General features: G+C 39.6%; 1 protein-coding gene across 1 annotated transcript in view; it reads left to right on the top strand.

The window, feature by feature from the left end:
• The window catches only part of LOC126190780 (dnaJ homolog subfamily C member 13), a 362669-nt gene that overhangs the window by 24353 nt on the left and 318038 nt on the right, over positions 1-20278 (top strand). The window contains exons 3-5 of the mRNA XM_049931321.1: positions 7993-8193; positions 11136-11278; positions 14292-14546. Coding sequence (XP_049787278.1) covers positions 7993-8193; positions 11136-11278; positions 14292-14546 — 599 coding nt within the window. The remainder of the gene's footprint in view (positions 1-7992; positions 8194-11135; positions 11279-14291; positions 14547-20278) is intronic.

Below are 20278 nucleotides of genomic sequence, written 5' to 3'. Positions count from 1 at the left end.
AGACAACACAGTCAGAATCATCGTCATGTTCATGAACATCATGAATGTTTCGTAAAACACCGCGGACGTGAAGGAAGTTGCCGTGGGTTTTGCTGCAGTTTCTTAGAGGTTTGTTTACGGGTAGGCCGAGGCTGTGCTTGGGAGTGTACTGTGGCCACGTCGGCCTGTGGGGACACGCCACACGCTTCATCATCATCGCACAGATGTTGTTTCCCCGACGTCGCCCCATGCCTCTATTTGCACTCCAGTGGCGTGAGAAATTTCAAAAGACTGAGCGATGGATAGGACTTCATCTAGTCAGATTTGCCAACTGAAGGGCACGTTGCCTAACTTCTTTGTCAGGCGCCGATCGGATAATAGCACCCCGTACCATGGAATCAGCGTAGGATTCTTTGTGAACTTCAGTAACAAATTGACACTTTCTACTGATGCCGTGAAGTTCAGCAGCCCAAGCGCGATAGGATTGATTCGGTTGTTTTTGACAATGATAAAAGGCAACACGAGAGGCTACCACATGTGTTTGCTTTTGGAAATAGACGGACCGAAGTGAGCACATTTCAGCAAAGAACAAAGACACAGGATCTTTCAGAGGAGCCAATTGCAACAACAACCGATACATTTGAGGCAATATCCATGAAAGGAACAGAGACTTAAATGTTTATTCATCCGCGACATGAAATGTCAAGAAGTGCAGTCTTCCACCGTCCGCGACGAAATCACGAATCGCATTTGTGAGAAGCGTTTGCTGTTCTATGAGACCTTGCAATAGTTGCTCTAAAGTAGCCATGGAAACATGTGGGTCAACGATGGAAAAGAAAAATCCCATCCTCGTTGCCAATTGTAATAACTTCAAGTTGAACAAATATATTTCAAGGAAGATGCAATACATGAAAGTCACTGGTCAAGTAAACAGAGTAAGACGTGTGTACAGTTTAACAGTCATATCGTAACTGAGTCCAAGTCTAGCAGCCATTGGCTGGCTGGGCGCTTAGGTGGCGCTGCTGCTACATGGCTGGCAGACAGCACCGCATGTAGAGGACGCACGTAACTGTGCGGCGGCACTTTGAAAGATCGGTGAGTCACAACACTTTTCTCTACACTCCAAATGTGAATGGAACAGAAAGAACTGCTATAACTGGTCCAGGGGGAGTATCCTCTGCCGTGCACGATATAGATGCAGATGTCTATGTGAGGACTGTCTCTGTTTCATTTCTGTGTAAGATTACACGACATACAAATAAGAGGGTCTGCTGAGAACTAATGCCTCAGAATTAATTGAAAACTTCTAAAGCTTTTAAAATAGAACAAACATTATTATATTAAAAACAAAGATTCCATGACTTACCAAACGGGAAAGTGCTGGTAGATAGGCACAATAAAAAACACACAAACACACACACAAAATTTCGAGCTTTCGCAACCCCCGGTTGCTTCATCAGGAAAGAGGGAAGGAGAGGGAAAGACGAAAGGATGTGGGTTTTAAGGGAGAGGGTAAAGAGTCATTCCAATCCCGAGAGCGGAAAGACTTACCTTAGGGGGAAAAAAGGACAGGTATACACTCCCACGCACACACACACACACACATCCATCCACACATATACACACAAGCAGACATTGGCCTTTAAATACGTCTGCTTGTGTCTGTATATGTGTGGATGGATATGTGTGTGTGTGTGTGTGTGTGTGTGTGTGTGTGTGTGTGTGTGTGTGTACCAGCGCTTTCCCGTTTGGTAACTCATGGAATCTTTGTTTTTAATATATTTTTCCCATGTGGAATGTTTCTTTCTATTTTATTAATAACAAACATTATATATATATATATATATATATATATATATATATATATATGGCGGTAGTATCTGTTCCTGAAAGAACAGTTACCATGGATGACCATGCAGCTTTGGTGGAAATGAAATGATAATTAAATGGACACCCTAGCTGCAAACAGGCGTTGATGTACTTCATTGGGGACATGTTGAAAATGTGTGCCCCGACTGGGTTCGAGTCCTGGTCGGGGCACACATTTTCAACATGCCCCCAATGAAGTACATCAACACCTGTTTGCAGCTAGGGTGTCGATTAAATTATCATTTCAAAACATTACTATGTCTTCACATCTCTATTCTTCATATCTACACATTTATTTCTCAATATAGTCACCCTGCCAGTGAACACGTTCCTCCCAATGAGAGACCAGTTCATTGATACCGTCACTGTGGGATGTTTGACTTTGTTGATGGAGCCACAACCTCAAATCTGCTTGCGCCACTTTTCATGGTCATACTGAAGTTCTCAAAGGTGTTCAAGTTTCAGAAACAGATGAAAATTGTATGGGGCAAATTCGGGACTGCGTGCATGATGATTAATGACAGGGAACTTGAAGTGTCAGATTGTGGCAGTTATCAGAGCACTTGTTTGTGATCTGGCATTGTCAGGTTGAAGGAGAGGGTGCTCCATGTATGGATGAACTTTTCAAATTCGAAACTAGAATACAGCACACTGTTTCTCATGCACTGACATAGTTAAATTACAGACTGCCACATTACATGCTAAAATTTGTAGCCCTCTAGCAGTTGAGGACTGCAAATTAATGTACGTGAAGAATAAAGATACAGAGTGTTAATAAAATTTGTTTTATTTAAAAAAAAAGGTTTGAGTTTTCACATAAAAAATTTATCAACATTTTTCAGCTCGCACTCATAATTTCAGAAAAAACTTTTTAATTCTTTGACTGCTATTGACGAGTTATCTCATCGCACTCTCCAGGTGTTCTTGGTGAGTTTAAACAGAGCTCCTGGGTTTTCCTTCAGCACTGATGAGTTAACGTGAGCCTCCTTGCTGACCATTGTGCACTTTTGACTGTTATAGGTGAGCTGCTACACAGGCACCTGAGTACAGTTGATGAATTTAAGTAGACAGTTAAGTTTCCATCTCATACCTTTGTAGCTGTGCACAGTTATGTCTGCTGAGTGGTGCTGTGATAATTTGTTGTGATCTCATTTTTATGCATTTCATTCTCGTTATTCTTTGAGATTGACCACAGTGTCTTTTCTCTCAAGATAATGATGAGGCATTAAAGTTGCAGTAAGGAAGTGACAGTGAGAATGAATTATTTGATGTCGATTTAAGTGATAATACCTTCACAGATTCTGAAAGGAACTGCCCGAAGCTGTCTGCAACAGTGAGTGTAACACTAATCTTATTCTTCAACAAGAGATGTAATTGATAACCCTCCCAAATCTGAAAGTAACAGTTTCTTTTTTAATGGGTTACCAAAACTGGATCCGACACACTTGAAGAAAAAGCCATCTTTACATCTCTGTAGATTTGTAAAAGCTTTAAATTTGCAGAGAAGCTTCAAAGTGAGATACATCCCAGTGGCGACAAGTCTAATACTGAATGGAACAGATATTGCAGAAAGTGCTGTAGACACATTGAGCAGAAAGTGCAGCAAGCTAATCATATAACACCAGCCCAGGCAAAAGCCAAACCACTGCTTAACACAGGAAGACGTATTAGGCGATAATGACTCAGTTCTTGGCTCAGTTTGTAGGAGGCCCATCTGCAGCAGCCACTTTAGTTTATATTCCCTTTACTTCTTCCATCAGCCTGCTGTTGTAATGGTGAGAGAAGGTGGCGATGAGAAGATGGGAGGGGGGGGAGAGAGAGAGAGAGAGAGAGAGAGAGAGAGAGAGAGAGAGAGAGGGGTAACAGGAGATGGGCTCAAATGCAGGAAGGAGGTAATGAACAGAAATACAGAGAGGAGCAGATGATCAAAGAGGGGGCTGAGGGAAGCAGATGGACAGAGAGATGGGGAGCAGCAGATAGACAGGGAGGAGGACAGGAGGAGATGGTCTGAGTGTGACGAGAGGAGGAAATGGACAGAGAGGAGACTGGAGTAAATACATACCTTGGCAATGCTGAGTACTCAACTAGTGTTGTGTATTAATTATGTTGTGGACAATATTAATAGTAACTTCAGACTTTCTGCAGATGATACAGTTATCTGTATGAAGTACTATCTGAATGAAGCTGCATAAACATTCACTCAGATATTGATAAGATTTCAAAATGGTGCAGAGATTGACAATTTGCTTTAAATGTTCAGAAATGTAAAATTTTCCCTTCACAAAACAGAAAAACATAGTATCCCATTAAAATATAACCAGCTTTGTTGCTATATTTCAGTTACTTAATTCACTGATTGTCGAAGATATGATGCAGGCGTGTAGCTCTTATTTGACGCAGTTCCTCCACTTAAGTTATCATGTGGGTCCAGTTTTATGTAATGTTGGGCAATGTATATAAGTTCACTAAAAATCACATACTTGAAAGAAAAAAAAATTTCAAAAATGTTTATTGTTTCACAACATGGATAAAACTGACTTTGGTTTAGTGCTCCAAATCTAACATAAGACTGACATAATATGACTATCATTGTGGGTGCTTATATAGATTCATCTGACCCTGCAGCCATCTATTCTCTGGCCATAACCTTGTAGGAGGGCCAGGCTCACTGGCTTGGGGTGAAACACTTTCCCCACTACCTGGTCTGCACTAGGACTAATGGGGACCTTTCACCAACAACACACACATTATTTATTGTGGGAAATATTGAAGACAAGTTTGGCATAGTGGATTCTCTCAGTAAGATTCAGTCGGTTTTACTTCTGACCAAAACTTATGCTGACCAATCTGCAGCCCTTCGTGTGTGTGTGTGTGAGAGAGAGACCATCTTGGTGACATCACCAGTTTTTCATATGATTCTGGGAGTCATTTTTCATAGGGACCTCTTCTTCCAAACTGCTGAGGAACTCCAGGCCAATCTGGTATGAAGGGGCTTTCATTTTGTTTGGGGTGTTCAGGATGGTTGTAAGGACAGTTGCATTGATACTGGTGCCTTTATTCTGGCATTTGATGGAGATATTCTTCTGGAGAAGGTCAAGGTTGTGGTTTGTTGGTGTGACGTGAAGCCGTATGTTCCGCCACCCAAGAGGTGTTTTCAGTTTTTGCATTTTGGGCATGTCTTCCTCTGTGTTCTGCCCCCTGTGTGTGTTAATTGTCATGAGTGTCACTCTCTTGATGGCATCTAACGTTGCTTTTGTTACTTCCTTTCCCACTCCTACCTCTTCCTTAACCCAGTCACACACCCCTCTCCTCTCCTTCTCTCCTGTTGTTCCCATGCCCCTCCTCCGGGTGCTACTTCTCCTCCCCCTCTAGATGGGAATCTAGAGAAATGTCCCCTTCTTCAGCACCCACCAGTTATAGGGACTCCTTCCCAGTGTCTCTCAGGCTGAAGGCCTGCTGCTATTACTCGACTGTGGGATCCTGAGAACATGTGCCCCAAGGTCACCCACTCTCTTAGTAGTGGATCTTGCAAAAGCCTGCTCTCTTTCCGCATTCTGCCCTCCTTAACCTATGACAGAGGAGGAGGAGAAACATAAGTCTCAGAACAAGGCCGTCCTGGTTCCCCTGGTGGTGCCATCCTTTCCCTCTCGCAATCTGTGTCTGACCTCTTATTTATGGATGTCACCCCCTCCTCATTAGTGATTGATGGTTATGTGGCAATGTCATTGGCTCCCCGATTCACCCTTCATTTGAATCCCCATCCTGTTCTTATTCAGTGGAACTTTAATGGATACTGCTGTCACTTCCTTTACCCAGCTTCTTCTGTCATTCTCCAGGAATCTCATTTTACTGGTGCTCACTCACTGATGCCTCATGTGTTTCATGCTTTCTGGTGGAACTAGGTTGGCCCTTTGAGGGCTTCCAGCGGTGTTCCCACATTGGTCTGTATGGCTGTTGTTAGTACATGGATCTCCCTTTGTACCACATTGGAAGCGGGTACTGTCGGGGTCCACTTGGACACTGCGGTCATGGCTTGCAGTCTCTCTCTCTCTCCCTTCTGATGGGCTACATACACCTGCTGCTTTAACTGCCCTCATTCAGCACCTCTCCCCTCTCCTCCCCCCCTCCTCCTCCTCCTCCTCTGGGATTTTAATGCCAATCATCCCTTGGGGGCAGTGCTTTTTCGACTAGTCGAGGTTTCCTCATAAACCAGTTTCTTGCAGACCACAACCTGTGCCTTCTTAATGATGGTTACCATATACATTTTACTTCCACTTGTGACACTTTCTCTGCCATTGCTCTTTTGCTCACTACTTCTTCCCTGGAAGTGGAACGTCATTGGGGGGGGGGGGGGGGGGAGAGGAGGGGGAGGAGGAGGAGCTACTGCTCCATATGATAAACTCTGCACAATCAATGAAGCTACAGCAGCATGGGGCTCTTCCTTTTGCCTCTCCTGGAAGGAATCGAGTCATACATTGTTTCCACATTGGTTACAACAAATTAACCCATAGTTTCCTTTTGTGTGATGAGCCATACCAACATTGTGGTTGTGGAGCCTACAGACAATAGCTCATACGTTGGTGGAAAGCCCTGTCATTTTGGCCCTCCATGCTAAGTATGGACATCTGGACCCATTGCCTTTAATATTGGAGACTGTTCACAGATGGTTAACCTGATTCTCATTTTCTCCGTGAAAGTGATATTTATCCTCAGTTCTGAGGTTTTAATGTACCTCCGGAGCAGGGGTAGGGTGGTTGGAGATTGGGCATCTCTCACTGTACGCTAGTTCTGGGGGATCCCTGACCCTATCTCCTTGACCAGATTACTCTTTCATCCCTCTTTTACTGTGTTTTAATTGCTTTTAGACTTGGTTTGCCTCCTTTCTGCTGCATCCAATTTTGTATTCTGGGTGTCACATTTTGTTGGATAGTGGGTGTACTTGACTGTAATGGATCATTGGTGGAACATTTCCTGTCACATGCAGAGCCCCCAGACTCCCACCTGCTGACTTCCCTATTTCATTCGTCTTGCTTTTATTACTGATGGTACAAAAGATGCCTATTACAATTTATCTTTCTCGCTTTTACTGTTATGGATCTCTTGACTAGATCAGAAAACATTTTCAGTGGACGTCTCTACTTGCAGATGCACCACTCTTGGATCAAGGAATTGATGACCTCTTTGTTTGGTCCCTTTCTCCATCCTGCTCCCCTCCCCCCTACCTACCTACCTACCTACCTCCCCCCCCCTCTCTCTTTGACCATCTCCTCCCCCCCCCACCTCTCTCTTTGACCATCTCCTCCCCCCCCACCTCTCTCTCTCTCTCTCCCTCTCTCCCTCCCTCTCTCTCTCTCTCTCTCTCTCTCTCTCCCCCTCTCTCCCTCCCTCTCTCCCTCCCTCCCTCCCTCCCCCCCTCCCCCCCCCCCTCTCTCGGCCCCCTTTCTGTTCTCTTACCCCTCTCTCTGTCCTAGAGCCTTGGTTATTGCTATTGCAAATGAAACCTAGATTGACAATTGAAATCATTTTAAATGAATGGGTAAATCAGTTGGGGTCATTAGTACACAGTGTATGAGAGGCAGCTCTCCATTTGCTGGATCTGTGAGCATAGTAGCTTCAACGACAATATTTCATGTAGTTTTAAACTTGAATGTGTGGGATTACAAAATCTGTGATGATTCAGATACCATCATAGTATTCTAATCATAAACCAGTAAGCCATAAATAGAACTTTCCTGTTTCCTGTAAAACTGATGGCAAGGAACAAAACACAACAGCACATTGTTGCATATACAATTTTTGTTTGAAAATATATGTTAGGAGAGAGAAAATACATGAAAAAAAAATTTTCTAGTGGTTTAAATGCCCTGCAATCATACTCAAAACTGACTGTATAAAAGAAATCAAAACTGCATGTTTTCACAGCACAGCATTTTCTTTCTAGTAGTTGGTTTTAACAGAAAACCTGTACACTGTCGTTTAAAAAATGTGTAAACTATGTCCATCCAAATTTTCATTAAAGTATTGTGTAAAAATTTGGAAAAAAAAATGTTGGACGATGACTTGTTTTTATTATAGTATAGATTTCAGTGACATATTGATTGATTTATTGCCTGCTGAATTGTCCAACTTCCTTTGTACTTCTAGAGATATCACGCATACAAACATCACTGGTCCGACACAAGACTCCCAGTAATGCTTGAGGTGAAGCCGTATTCAGTAGACCAGCTGGATCCCACAACAAAACATGTTCTGGCCTCATATTATTATAAAGACATCGAAGGAATGGCTGATGTCTGTGACTACCCTGGAGGATTTGTAATTGTTTGTGGTGGCTTTGGGAGAATGGTGAGTAATATGAACACGCAATCAGAAAAATCATATGTTGCAATTTTTCAAATGATGGAGTACTGCAATCATTCATCTTTTCTTGCAGGGTTTATTCGGCAAATTTAGATTTCAGCTAGTGAGTAGTCATTATCAATGCACCGTTTCATAGTATCAGTGCATATTCTAGTACGTCAGTGTCCTGTTATTTGGACTTGTGTGACAATTCTTTCAAGAAATTAGTCACGAAAGAACTGTGACAGAAGTACTGATACTATGAAATGAAATGGTGCATTGATAATGGCTAGGCTTTATCCGATGTATATATTTGCCAAATAAAACGTGCAAGAAATGACAACCGATTGCTGTGCTCTATCATTTGACAGTCATATCACAGTCATTGGGTGCACCTACATTCTTAATGGAAGGTAACGTGATGTTGCATTTTTTCTTGAAGATGGCAGGTGCCTCTAATTTGTAAAGCCTGCAAATGGAGGAGGAATAATTTGAGTAAGATTTTGATAATTGTAATTTTTGTTGTGTTAATAAGTAAAGCAGAAAGCTATACTAATTCTTACAGTAATAAAGGACTGAAATTGGTTCAGTTGTTTAGCATTTTAGTTGTGGAACCTAGAATTGTTACAATCTCATATGATACTATCATTAATCAAAAGCCTCGTATTTGTAGTGTTTGCTTGTTTAATCACTAATTGTGTATTCGATATCTCACAGAGAAATTTGTGAGGCTCTCTGGTAGATTAGTTTTTATTTTTTGTCACTCTTTCTATGGGATCAGTCACTTCTCTCTGTATATAATTTTATCTTTACCTTCTCTTTTCCAATTTTTCCTCACTCTTTTCCAGTGTACCATATTTGCTTCGGATAAGAACTTTATCTTTGTCCAACTCCACCATTCACTGCAAAACTAAAATCTGTCGATGTATACTGTGGGAGAGTTTTCTTTGTACTGGTACCTCATTGGTACATCTTTCCACACTTTAATTCCTCATACAATAATGTGAGGAACATCAGTTTACTCCTGACCCATCCAGAAAATTGTGCATGCTTCCAGGAAAGGGAGGAGTGCTGACCCAGTTTGATTCTGCCTGGTGTATTAACGATGGGGGCCAGTATAGCATCTGGCCTGGAAGTGATTTTTAGGTGGTTCCCCACATCCCACTAGGGGAATACCAGATTGATACCTATGCCCTGCCTCAGACACACACTGTGCAGACATTAAGAAAACTTTCTTATACTTGCACACAGAATTTACTATAGACACACAGATGTGGTGCATTGATTTCATCCTGGAAGATTAATAGGAGACTGGATGGCCTTAGAACCTCTCATTAGACTGTAAGAAGCAGCAGCAGCAGGTTCCTCCTGCTATGATTTTCTGTTAGTAATTGTTTACTTACTTAATTTACTTCCTCACAAAAGCATGCAGATCATGTCGTAATGTTGAACAATGTGCTAGTTCTAGAATAGCTGCTTACTCATAATTGAGACACTTATCTTATTAAAGGTATTCTTAAAATAGTACAATGTAAAATCAAACTGTTTGTTTTTTTTTTTTTTTGACAATGTACCCTGAATTATAAGTAATGAAACAGCAGAATGTATTACTTTGTGATGCAGATGCAGGATCGTTAATGAGTGTATTTTTTGTTTCTAGGATAATTACATTAATATAGATTTCATACTGGGATGCTTCTAAATTATTTGTCTTATCTAAGAAAATGTTGATTATTCAGCCTTGGGTTAATAAGCAGATAATTCAGTATGTTGACAAACAGTAATATTGTTCTTGCTATATGTTTCTGCTGGTAGCCGTTCTCTCTCTCTCTCTCTCTCTCTCTCTCTCTCTCTCTCTCCTCCCCTCCCCCCCCCCTCCCCCCCTCCTTCCCTCCCTCCCCAGAAAGTTTTGGCCACATTATTTGCTGTAATGAAATTTATCAAGCAACTGTGTCTATACTAGCACTTCATTTGTGTGACATATGTTAATAGAACTCTAATACTGTCTTTTTCTTCCCCTATTCCATTTTTAAAAAATCACCTCTTTGACATAGTCCCAATTTTTTCCAGAAGTTCCAACTACGTTTAATTTTAATACCATTTGATAGCCACATTACCAGTTACTCTTGTTTCCACAGATGTTTGACACCCAAACGAATTAACAGCATTGAATTAAAACTGGGCCCACTGTGAAGAGTTGGCTGTACAGTGACTTCATTGACTACTGTTGCACAGTTTTATTAAGAGATATGTCACAGAAATATAATTATTTTTGAGCAAATATTGCCGTGATGTTCAAATTAGAAGGCAAGTGTGTGATATATTTTGTGCGTAGAGTGATAGGAAATTCTTTGTAAAATTCAGGGACTAAATTACAGGCCAGTGCTTAACTTCAGTTGAAATGTCAATACTGCTGCTAAGACACCCACAAAAATACGTACAATATGGCAGACTTCAGAACTTTTGTGAGAGGAGAGAGAGATGTATTGGTAAACATTAAAATGAAAGGGCAAGTCACTCAGACACCACAATGAGACACCACCTGTTGTGGATCAGAATTTTGACTCTAAGTAAAGTTTTTTGATAAAAGTGTGCAAAACTAATAGCATTTGGAATCACATTATATAGATAATACCAAATGCATTGTGCTCTTTTGAGGTATTTGTTTTTGGGATAGGAAGAACATTTAAATTAGATATGTCATGTGCCATGCATTTCAGTTGTGATATGAACATACTTTGTCACCTTCATGGTGCATAGTAGTATGACATAATTGTGTTGTTAAGGGATAGTGCATCAGTATCAAATTGTTGCAGATGGCATTTGCTTTCATTAGACATATTTTGCTAAAATGTTGCATTACCAAAAGAACATTGTGCTCATTATACATATTTGTATCAACACAGCTTTCTGCTTTATTTTTACAATTATTGTTTTCTATTTTGTAGCATCTATTCTCTTGTGGCAACTCTGGTGAAATAAAGCAAAAGATTATGGAGGCTGCCTGTCATTGTATTGGAATCTCAATAAAAGTTCTGAAGGAACCAATTACAATGACTGAGTTTACAAATCAGAGATTTGGAAAATTCAGGTAATGTTTTTCTTTCTTCTATACATTAAGGAACATACGATTTTATAAGCCACTGTATAAAAATGATGTGCATCAAGTAATTTATTAAAGTTGTTGCCACATGAGCATTTGCTGATTAGCGGATGTTACGTAAAGTGTTTAGGAGTGATGCACTGTAATGTATGTTTACCCTGTTTTATGTTGAAGTTTACAAATGTCTGGTGATTTGTAGCTAGAAGGAGATTTTCACTCTGCAGTGGAGTGTGCATTGATATGAAACTTCCTGGCAGATGTGTGCTGGACTGAGACTCGAACTCGGGACCTTTGCCTTTCACGGGCAAGTGCTCTACGAACTGAGCTACCCAAGCACGACTCACGACCTGTCCTCACAGATTCAGTTCTGACAGTAACTCGTCTCCTACCTTCCAAACTTAACAGAAGCTGTTCTGTGAACCTTGCAGAACTAGCACTCCTGGAAGAAAGGATATTGGGGAGACATGGCTTAGCCACAGCCTGGGGGATGTTTCCAGAATGAGACAGCATTGGTTAAATCCGTCTGAACAGTGGATGAGGGGATCACACTCAATTTTCAACAAATGGTGAGGTATCTGGTTCTATCTTCTGACAATAAATTTACATTTTACAGCAAAACACCACAAGGCAACTCAATGCTCTGACATGCCTCTGCTTCGCGCTGATTAACATCAGCAATGGCAATTAAAAATCAACTCTTTTTAGCAACGGAAGATCAGAGTGGCAACAGCATTTATAGAAACCTGCCCTATTCCCACTTCTACAAGCCTTCTTGGTGCTACTTAATGTGTCAAGCATACGGCACTCTGTTGTCCCCTCAAACTCCTGCCTTTCATATCACTCCTTAACTTCCATTGTAGTAAGTTTCTACGAGTCTGTGAATAGTGAGGTCATAACAGATCTGAACAACTGAATAGTGATACTAGATGTGGGTTAAATGTCTGGTCATAACTGCGTGTGAAACTGTTAATGACCTTGATTTTGAAGTGCTATAAGACTGATACAATTAAAAACAGTTCAGGACAAAAAGTCTCTGTACTGTTTTTAGCCTCTGCTTGCCAATTGTGTGTGAGTACTGCAATTCTCACTTAGTAAACACTAAACAGGGAAATTCCATTGATTGACTCAGCTGTATTCTTTGAATTCGACTTAAAGATTTTCTCGTTAAACCGATATTAGTCTGTAGTACTGAGTAGGATACAACCATGAGGGCACTGGAGCAGATGAGGGGAGGCCTTGCCAAAAAATAGTTTAGGGATGACATCTTTATAACTCCCTACATTTGTGGTTAAATTGAAGACCTTTCTGCATTGTTTGGCTCATAGGTGCTAATCCTGCAACATCTTGTGAGCTTCGATGTTAAGAGAGAAATACGTGACATGTTCAAACTTTTTGTCGGTCTTTAAGTCATGCAGAGACAATGCAGTTGGTAGCTGCAACATTTTAAATTACATTGAGAGTAACAGCTTGCGCCAGTGCAATAAATATGAGGTCATACCACAGGGATTAATAAGGGAATAAAGCTTTTCTAAAAATGCTAGTGCTTTGTAGATCCTTATGTTAGAATGTATAGTAATGGACAGTCTCATATACTCTGAGAATTCTTAGAATATTTAATCATGCACTGCACATTAAATTGTACTACAGGGTAAAATGATTATTTGTGTAAAAAATGGCGAGCTTAAACAAACAGTTCCTCATTCAAGACAAAAACTAGTCACATGTGTTTCATGTGCTAAGGAAGGAATTGATGTCTGTCTTCTTAAGGGCCTGAAATAAAGAAAAGGGGACGTATACTACGTAGTGCACTGCATGTGGAAGTTAGAGATCCGCTTTTAACTCTCCGTCGAGCACACTGGTTTAACTTCTTACATATGTTTGAGATTTCTCATCCACTTGCATTCTCTGAGTATCATTCAGGATATTTAGCAGATGTACCCGACTGGAAACAGATTCAATGCATTTGGGATTCTGGCATGTCCACACATAAGCAGAATAAGGAATTGGCATATTGATGATTAGAAAGGTACATAGAAATTTAGATGAATGAGTTTCATGATATATAGCTAAAAATGCTTGTAATATGAACACAGTGGCACAGAGGGCAGTCACCCAGAACCTCATAAACTTGCTTGTAGGGTTTTATTGATGGAACAAAGGCTAAGGTGAGGAATGGTAAGATGAAAACATCTGCTTAACTGTTACACAGATCCTTCTAGCACTGTCTGTAACACCTAACACACTGTCCCTTAACACACAATTACTTTTCCAGCATGAAGACTCACTGGCATGATGTGATTGGGGTGTGCAAATTTCAATACACTGAAACTGGTAGAATGCCCAATATTCATCTACGTAATAAATTTCTGTTCTTGTTTACATCTTACTCCTAAAATTTTAGGGAGAGCACTGCTTTCCTGACTTTCTAAGTCTCAAAATTTGAACATAGCGAATAATAAGTTTTGGATATCTTAATGTTTTTGTTATTTTCTATGCTTTCTTTTAATACCTTTGAATACATTCATCTGTAATGATATTTGGCTAACCTTATGATGGTACAGATGATCACTGTCTTGTGCCCCCTAATCTTAATTACTACTACTACTACTACTACTACTAGTAGTAGTAGTAGTAGTAGTAGTAGTAGTATATGCATAAAATAAAATTGGTATAATCACATAATAAAAAATGAAAAACACATATACACATGCAAACGTGTGCACACACGTGTCAGAAACTTGAACATATTTGAAATTGTGTATTGATTCCTTTTCCCTCAAAATTTTAAATTAGTGACAGCTTGATGAGATGATCACAAATTGCACAAGCATTTAGAAATAAGTATCAATACTGAATTATTTCAAGTAGTATTTTTCAGTTGTTGAAATAGTGAAGAAGGCATTTTTGCATGCAAATTATGGAAGCACTATGTATTTCCTTAGTAATATGCTGTTTTGCACAAGTGCAATAACATTATGATTTCCTCTCCCCTTTGTTTCAGTGGCGATGATCATATCACATCTGTGAGTGAATTTATGGTTCATAAAGTTGGTTCATCTCGACACAGTGATCCACAGAAGCGAACACTCTGTTTGAGTGATACTTGTCTTCTGGAACGGGATCCACAAACATACAACATATGCACTCTGAGGCCTTTAGCAGATATATTTGCTCTTGTCAGGAACCGTGAAAATCCTCAGCTTTTTTGTATTGAGTATGTTGGTGGCCAGATCCGAAGTTATACAACAACGGACAGGTAAATGTTCTCTTCATGGGGTATTGTGCCATAATACTGGATTAAAAAATAAATTAAGTTCTTGTTACGTCAGTAGCAATATTATATTTTCTTCTCATCAACTACCTGTTGTTTGTTTCAGCAAATAGTTGTGAAAAGCGTAACTACCATGACGAAACATTTTTTTTTAATCCTTCTAATATCACAACTAGGATTCCCAGACTCATAAATATAACAGAAAATATTTTTTATAGTAAGATATAATGACATGAAAGTTTAAAGCTTTGTTAATTCCTGTTTATTGTTCAATGATACATATATTATGTGGTGGTGGTGGTGGTGGTGGTGGTGGTGGTGCATTGACCTCTGCTAGATTCTTTTCTTCATATTTCTGCCATTAAAGAAGCAAGATCGAGGTTTAATGTTATCTTGATGATTAGATTATTAGTTGTGATCCACATTTTGAGTTGTCATGCGGATTATAAATTTGTATATTTTTGTAGACACCATCTGATAACAGCCGATAGTGGCACTTCTTTGGTTGCATTTATTTTCTGCCTCTAACTAGCACCATAGAAGCCAATCAGATACTCAGCCAAGTGTTCATTAAACACACAGTTCACTAAAGCAGTGAGCTACAGGTATGAGCTATTGCTCAGTTGCTCTTGTATCACAAGAAGTACTGTTCTGTGTTCGAGTATTAAAACTCGATGGAACAGTATCATCAAAGTTCAGTACAGGTCTACAAATAGTAGCTGAAAATTGTTTGTTAGCTCTCTGAATCAAAAGATAAAATGCAGTCCAAAGGTAGGAAGCTATTGAGCACTATTGTCAATCATTTTACGTATTTGCTCATAATTACTGTATTCATGAAATGAAATGTTCCCAAGAAAGTGTTTGAAGAGCTGTGTGGAAAGATACTCTTATTCCGTGTAGACGTGTTTATTCTATATGTAAATCTTGTTTAGTATACTTGAGTGTTACGGAGATGGTTCAGGAATTCAGATAGAAATCCTTGCAAGAAAGACTGTGTTCTTTTTGTAAACACTGTTGAGGAAGTTCAGAGAAACAGCATTCGAAGCTGACTACAAAAAGATTCTGCTGCCACCACTGTGAATTTCATGTTAAGGCCATAGTGTATCCTCTGCCATGCACCAAACAGTAGCTTGCTGAGTATATATTAGGATTTAAATGATCATTTTGAGCATACTCGGTTCCAGTGCATCTCATCATGCCTCTTCAAAAGGGTTCGTAGTACATACAGGGTAGCTAAAAGTTGTCTGATAAATAAGGTTAAAGGGAAGGCATCGCCCAGGAATTTAGGTACACCATTGTATGTAAAGAGTCATCTTGAAATGCCCAAAGGAGGAGCATATTGATGTGGTGTAGTGTGTTCTAAAATAAATGTCTCTCCTAAGAATCGGACACACATTTTCTCTGCTGTTTAGGCAATTTTGTATTTGCAATGTGTTGCTGGAGTCGGCCCAAACAGGTACTGCTCCTTGTGCCTTTCATGTGATGCCTGGCATCAACGGAAAGTGTTGAATCCATTAAAAACAAAAGTGGAATATTACATGCCAATTTGATACAATGGTGCTAGTTTTAATAGGGTATTGGTTACATCAGTATGTGTTAACATGGACAGTACATCACAAAGACTAACAAGTGCTCCAGCAGCGACTCGCCTTCTGCTGTGGCTCACACTGACTGCTACCGCCATGCAGCAGTGCTGCTCAGTCACTGCTTAGTCCTGCTAATTTTTCATGTTTTACTGTCCCTGTTAATACATATTAATAGAATGAATATCGCACTAGACTAATTTAGGACTGCTTCAGTGAGAGCAGGTGCCTCAAATGACTGAGGGTTCAATACTTTTACTACATTTTGCAATTTATCTTTACAAATAATTTAATTTTTCTAAATTATTCGATATGTTTCTGTAACTGAAATTATTTTAGAATGAGCCTGACAATGTTGATGGGATTGACTCTCCTATAGAGGTATATTTATAGAGGAAGTCCATCCTCCTCTCCCTTTTTGTGGTGAATCTGCGTATGACCTTTCATTGAAAAATGAAAATCTGATCATCATTTCCTTTGCAATAGATAACATAGCAAGAGGAGACAGCCTCTCCTCTTTCATGGTACTTATAAGAAATGTATTTATCTGTGACAAAGTGGAGAAACACTTCTCTGTTTCACACATTATCATTAGGATAGCAGCCACTAATTTCAACAATTTAATAATGTTGCCAAGAAGTTATTGCAGGTTATTTTCTACCAAAAACTTCAGAAGACCTATCTCAGTTTTTGTTTCTTGAAAATAATTTTGTGAATAAATGATTTAGTAGTTCTGGTTTTATTTTAAAATGGATAGGACTGCACAACACCAGAATGAATTTTTTCAGGGGAGAATTCAAACCTTTTGTTTACTGAATTATTTTGTCACATACTTCCTTTGCTGCTACATCCCTTGTTTCATAAAAGGTGTGATCAAAAAGTAATCATACTTTTTTAATATGGCAGTCTCTATATATCAGATTTCAATTTTTTTTATCTTGTTAGTACACCTTCCTGACGTAGGTTTGTGTTTTCAGCTGTTCTGAATATTTAGTTTATTGTTGACAGTTGAAAGGTTATAAGTTTTTTCGAGCGCTCGGCGAATTTTTACTTCTGGGGGTGGGGGGTGGGGGGTGGGGGGGGGGGGGGGGGAGAAAGAACTGGATCAAAGAATTTGCATGAAAGTGCAGCACAGTTTTCAAAATGTTGACTACGGATTTCAGTGAATGAGCTATGAGCAATACAAGAGTATACAAATGGTATAAATGTTTCAAAGAAGGCCGAGAAGACACTGAAGATGACAACTACTGTGGATGTCCTAGTACATCAATTGTTGATGACAATGTGGAAGAAGTAAAGGAAATGGTTCTGGAAAATCACCAGGTCACCATCGGAGAGGTTGCTGATATTGGCATATCCTTTGGCTCATACCAATTAATTTTTTGGATGTTTCGCACAGGACCTTTCTATCAGTGAAGTTCATCCTGAAAGTGTTGAATTTTTACCAAAAATGATGTCACATAAACATAACTCAGGAATTGTTGAATGAAGTAAACAGTGATCCAGAACTTCTAAAGGAGATTACAACATGTGGTGGAATGGGTATATGGGTATGATGTCAAAATGAAGGCCCAAAGGAAACTGCATGAAGAGCCAAGGCCGAAAAAAATTCAAGTTCAATCACGTGTGAAGGTCTTCTCACTGTTTTCTTATATTACAATGGAACAGTCTATCTTGAGTTCCTGCTTTATGGCCATTCAGTTGATAAGGAATACTACCTGGAAGTTGTGCACCGTTTGCGTGAAGCACAAGAAAATGATCAGAATAGTGGCAAAACTACTTGTGGAAATTGCTTCATGATTGTGTGTTCCTACCTACACATCAATGGTTGTTCATTATTTCTTGGAAAAAAATGAAATGATTGTTACCTCAGCTGGATGTGACCCTTATTCCCAAGGGTGAAGAGAAATGTGAAAGGACATCGTTTTGTGACCACTGACGAGGTAAACACAGAATCACAGAAGGAGCTGAAATCTTGTAGCAAAGCAATCTGGGATCCATTCCCATATATTGTTATGTGCCTCCTTAAACAATATTTTTTTTTGCTTTCTTAATTATCATTAATGTTAGAGATGTGCCATAAGATAATCTTGTAATTCTGAAATTCTGAGTATTAGACAAGGCCTAACTTCACTAAATTACATAGTCAGAATAATTTCCTAATTAATTTGAACCATTTCAAGTAACTAGTTTTGCTAAGGGTCAGTCGAATTAACTGAGAGTAATTATTTCCTATTCCAGTCATACCATCAACATACAAACAGATGTTGTTGTTTTATTACCGATAAAGTTAGGAAAATAACCCATAGAAATCCTTAAAGTGTTTATGTAGCTAATTTCCAAAATGTGGTAGCAACATCAGCACTTAATTAGTTTCTCATTAATTAATACTTTAATTTACGATATTGTTTATTTAGCTGTTTTTCAGTTTCGTCCTCAAGAAGGCTTGTTTCAGTCTACACCCTTATTGTAACATAAAGTTCAGACCAGAACAAATTTTTCTGCATTATTCAGTTAATTCAATTGCGAATTATCGAATTATGTATTTAACAATGTGATACTTTAGTACCCACTTTTGCAAAGCTATATAAACACTAGGCCTGAAGCCATTTTATCTCCTTTGAGCTTTTGAATGTGGAACCCATGTCAGTCAAAACAGTCAAGATGTACTTGTGCAATAATGTGCTTAACTTAATATGAAACTGGACTGTGAATTAGAGCTGTTAATACCATATGAAGATTAACTTGAACATGAAAGTCAGTCAGTACCTAGATTCATTGTGTGTAACCCACGTCAATCTGAACTGTACAAACATAATGGTGCTTTGATGTGTTGTTGTGAATAAGATGACACAGTGAAGTAGGCCAATTAACAATGATTGCTAATTAATTGTAATATAAAAGTGCCACATATTGCTAATTAATTTTAATATAGAAGTGACAAACATACAGGGTTATTACAAATGATTGAAGTGATTTCACAGCTCTACAATAACTTTATTACTTGAGATATTTTCACAATGCTTTGCACACACATGCAAAAACTCAAAGTTTTTTTAGGCATTCACAAATGTTCGATATGTGCCCCTTTAGTGATTTGGCAGACATCAAGCCGATAATCAAGTTCCTCCCACACTCGGCGCAGCATGTCCCCATCAATGAGTTCGAAAGCATCGTTGATGCGAGCTCGCAGTTCTGGCACATTTCTTGGTAGAGGTGGTTTAAACACTGAATCTTTCACATAACCCCACAGAAAGAAATCGCATGGGGTTAAGTCGGGAGAGCGTGGAGGCCATGACATGAATTGCTGATCATGATCTCCACCATGACCGATCCATCGGTTTTTCAATCTCCTGTTTAAGAAATGCTGAACATCATGATGGAAGTGCGGTGGAGCACCATCGTGTTGAAAGATGAAGTCAGCACTGTCGGTCTCCAGTTGTGGCATGAGCCAATTTTCCACGCATGTCCAGATACACATGTCCTGTAACATTTTTTTCGCAGAAGAAAAAGGGGCCGTAAACTTTAAACTGTGAGATTGCACAAAACACGTTAACTTTTGGTGAATTGCGAATTTGCTGCACAAATTGCCGTGAGGATTCTCTACCCGCCCAGATTCGCACATTGTGTCTGTTCACTTTACCATTAAGAAAAAATGTTGCTTCATCACTGAAAACAAGTTTCGCACTGAACACATCCTCTTCCATGAGCTGTTGCAACCGCGCCGAAAATTCAAAGCATTTGACTTTGTCATTGGGTGTCAGGGCTTGTAGCAATTGTAAACGGTAAGGCTTCTGATTTAGCCTTTTCCGTCAGATTTTTCAAACCGTCGGCTGTGGTACGTTTAACTCCCTGCTTGCTTTATTCGTCGACTTCTGCGGGCTATGCGTGAAAACTTGCCACACGCGTTCAAACCGTTTCTCTTCGCTCACTGCAGGCCGACCCATTGATTTCCCCTTACAGAGGGCATCCAGAAGCTTTAAACTGCGCATACCATCACCGAATGGAGTTAGCAGTTGGTGGATCTTTGTTGAACTTCGTCCTGAAGTGTTGTTGCGCTGTTATGACTGACTGATGTGAGTGCATTTCAAGCACGACATATACGCTTTCTCGGCTCCTGTCGCCATTTTGTCT

The sequence above is a fragment of the Schistocerca cancellata genome, chromosome 6 (assembly GCF_023864275.1).
Source record: "Schistocerca cancellata isolate TAMUIC-IGC-003103 chromosome 6, iqSchCanc2.1, whole genome shotgun sequence".
NCBI classification, from domain to species: domain Eukaryota; kingdom Metazoa; phylum Arthropoda; class Insecta; order Orthoptera; family Acrididae; genus Schistocerca; species Schistocerca cancellata.
This window is presented reverse-complemented; position numbering and strand designations above follow the sequence as displayed.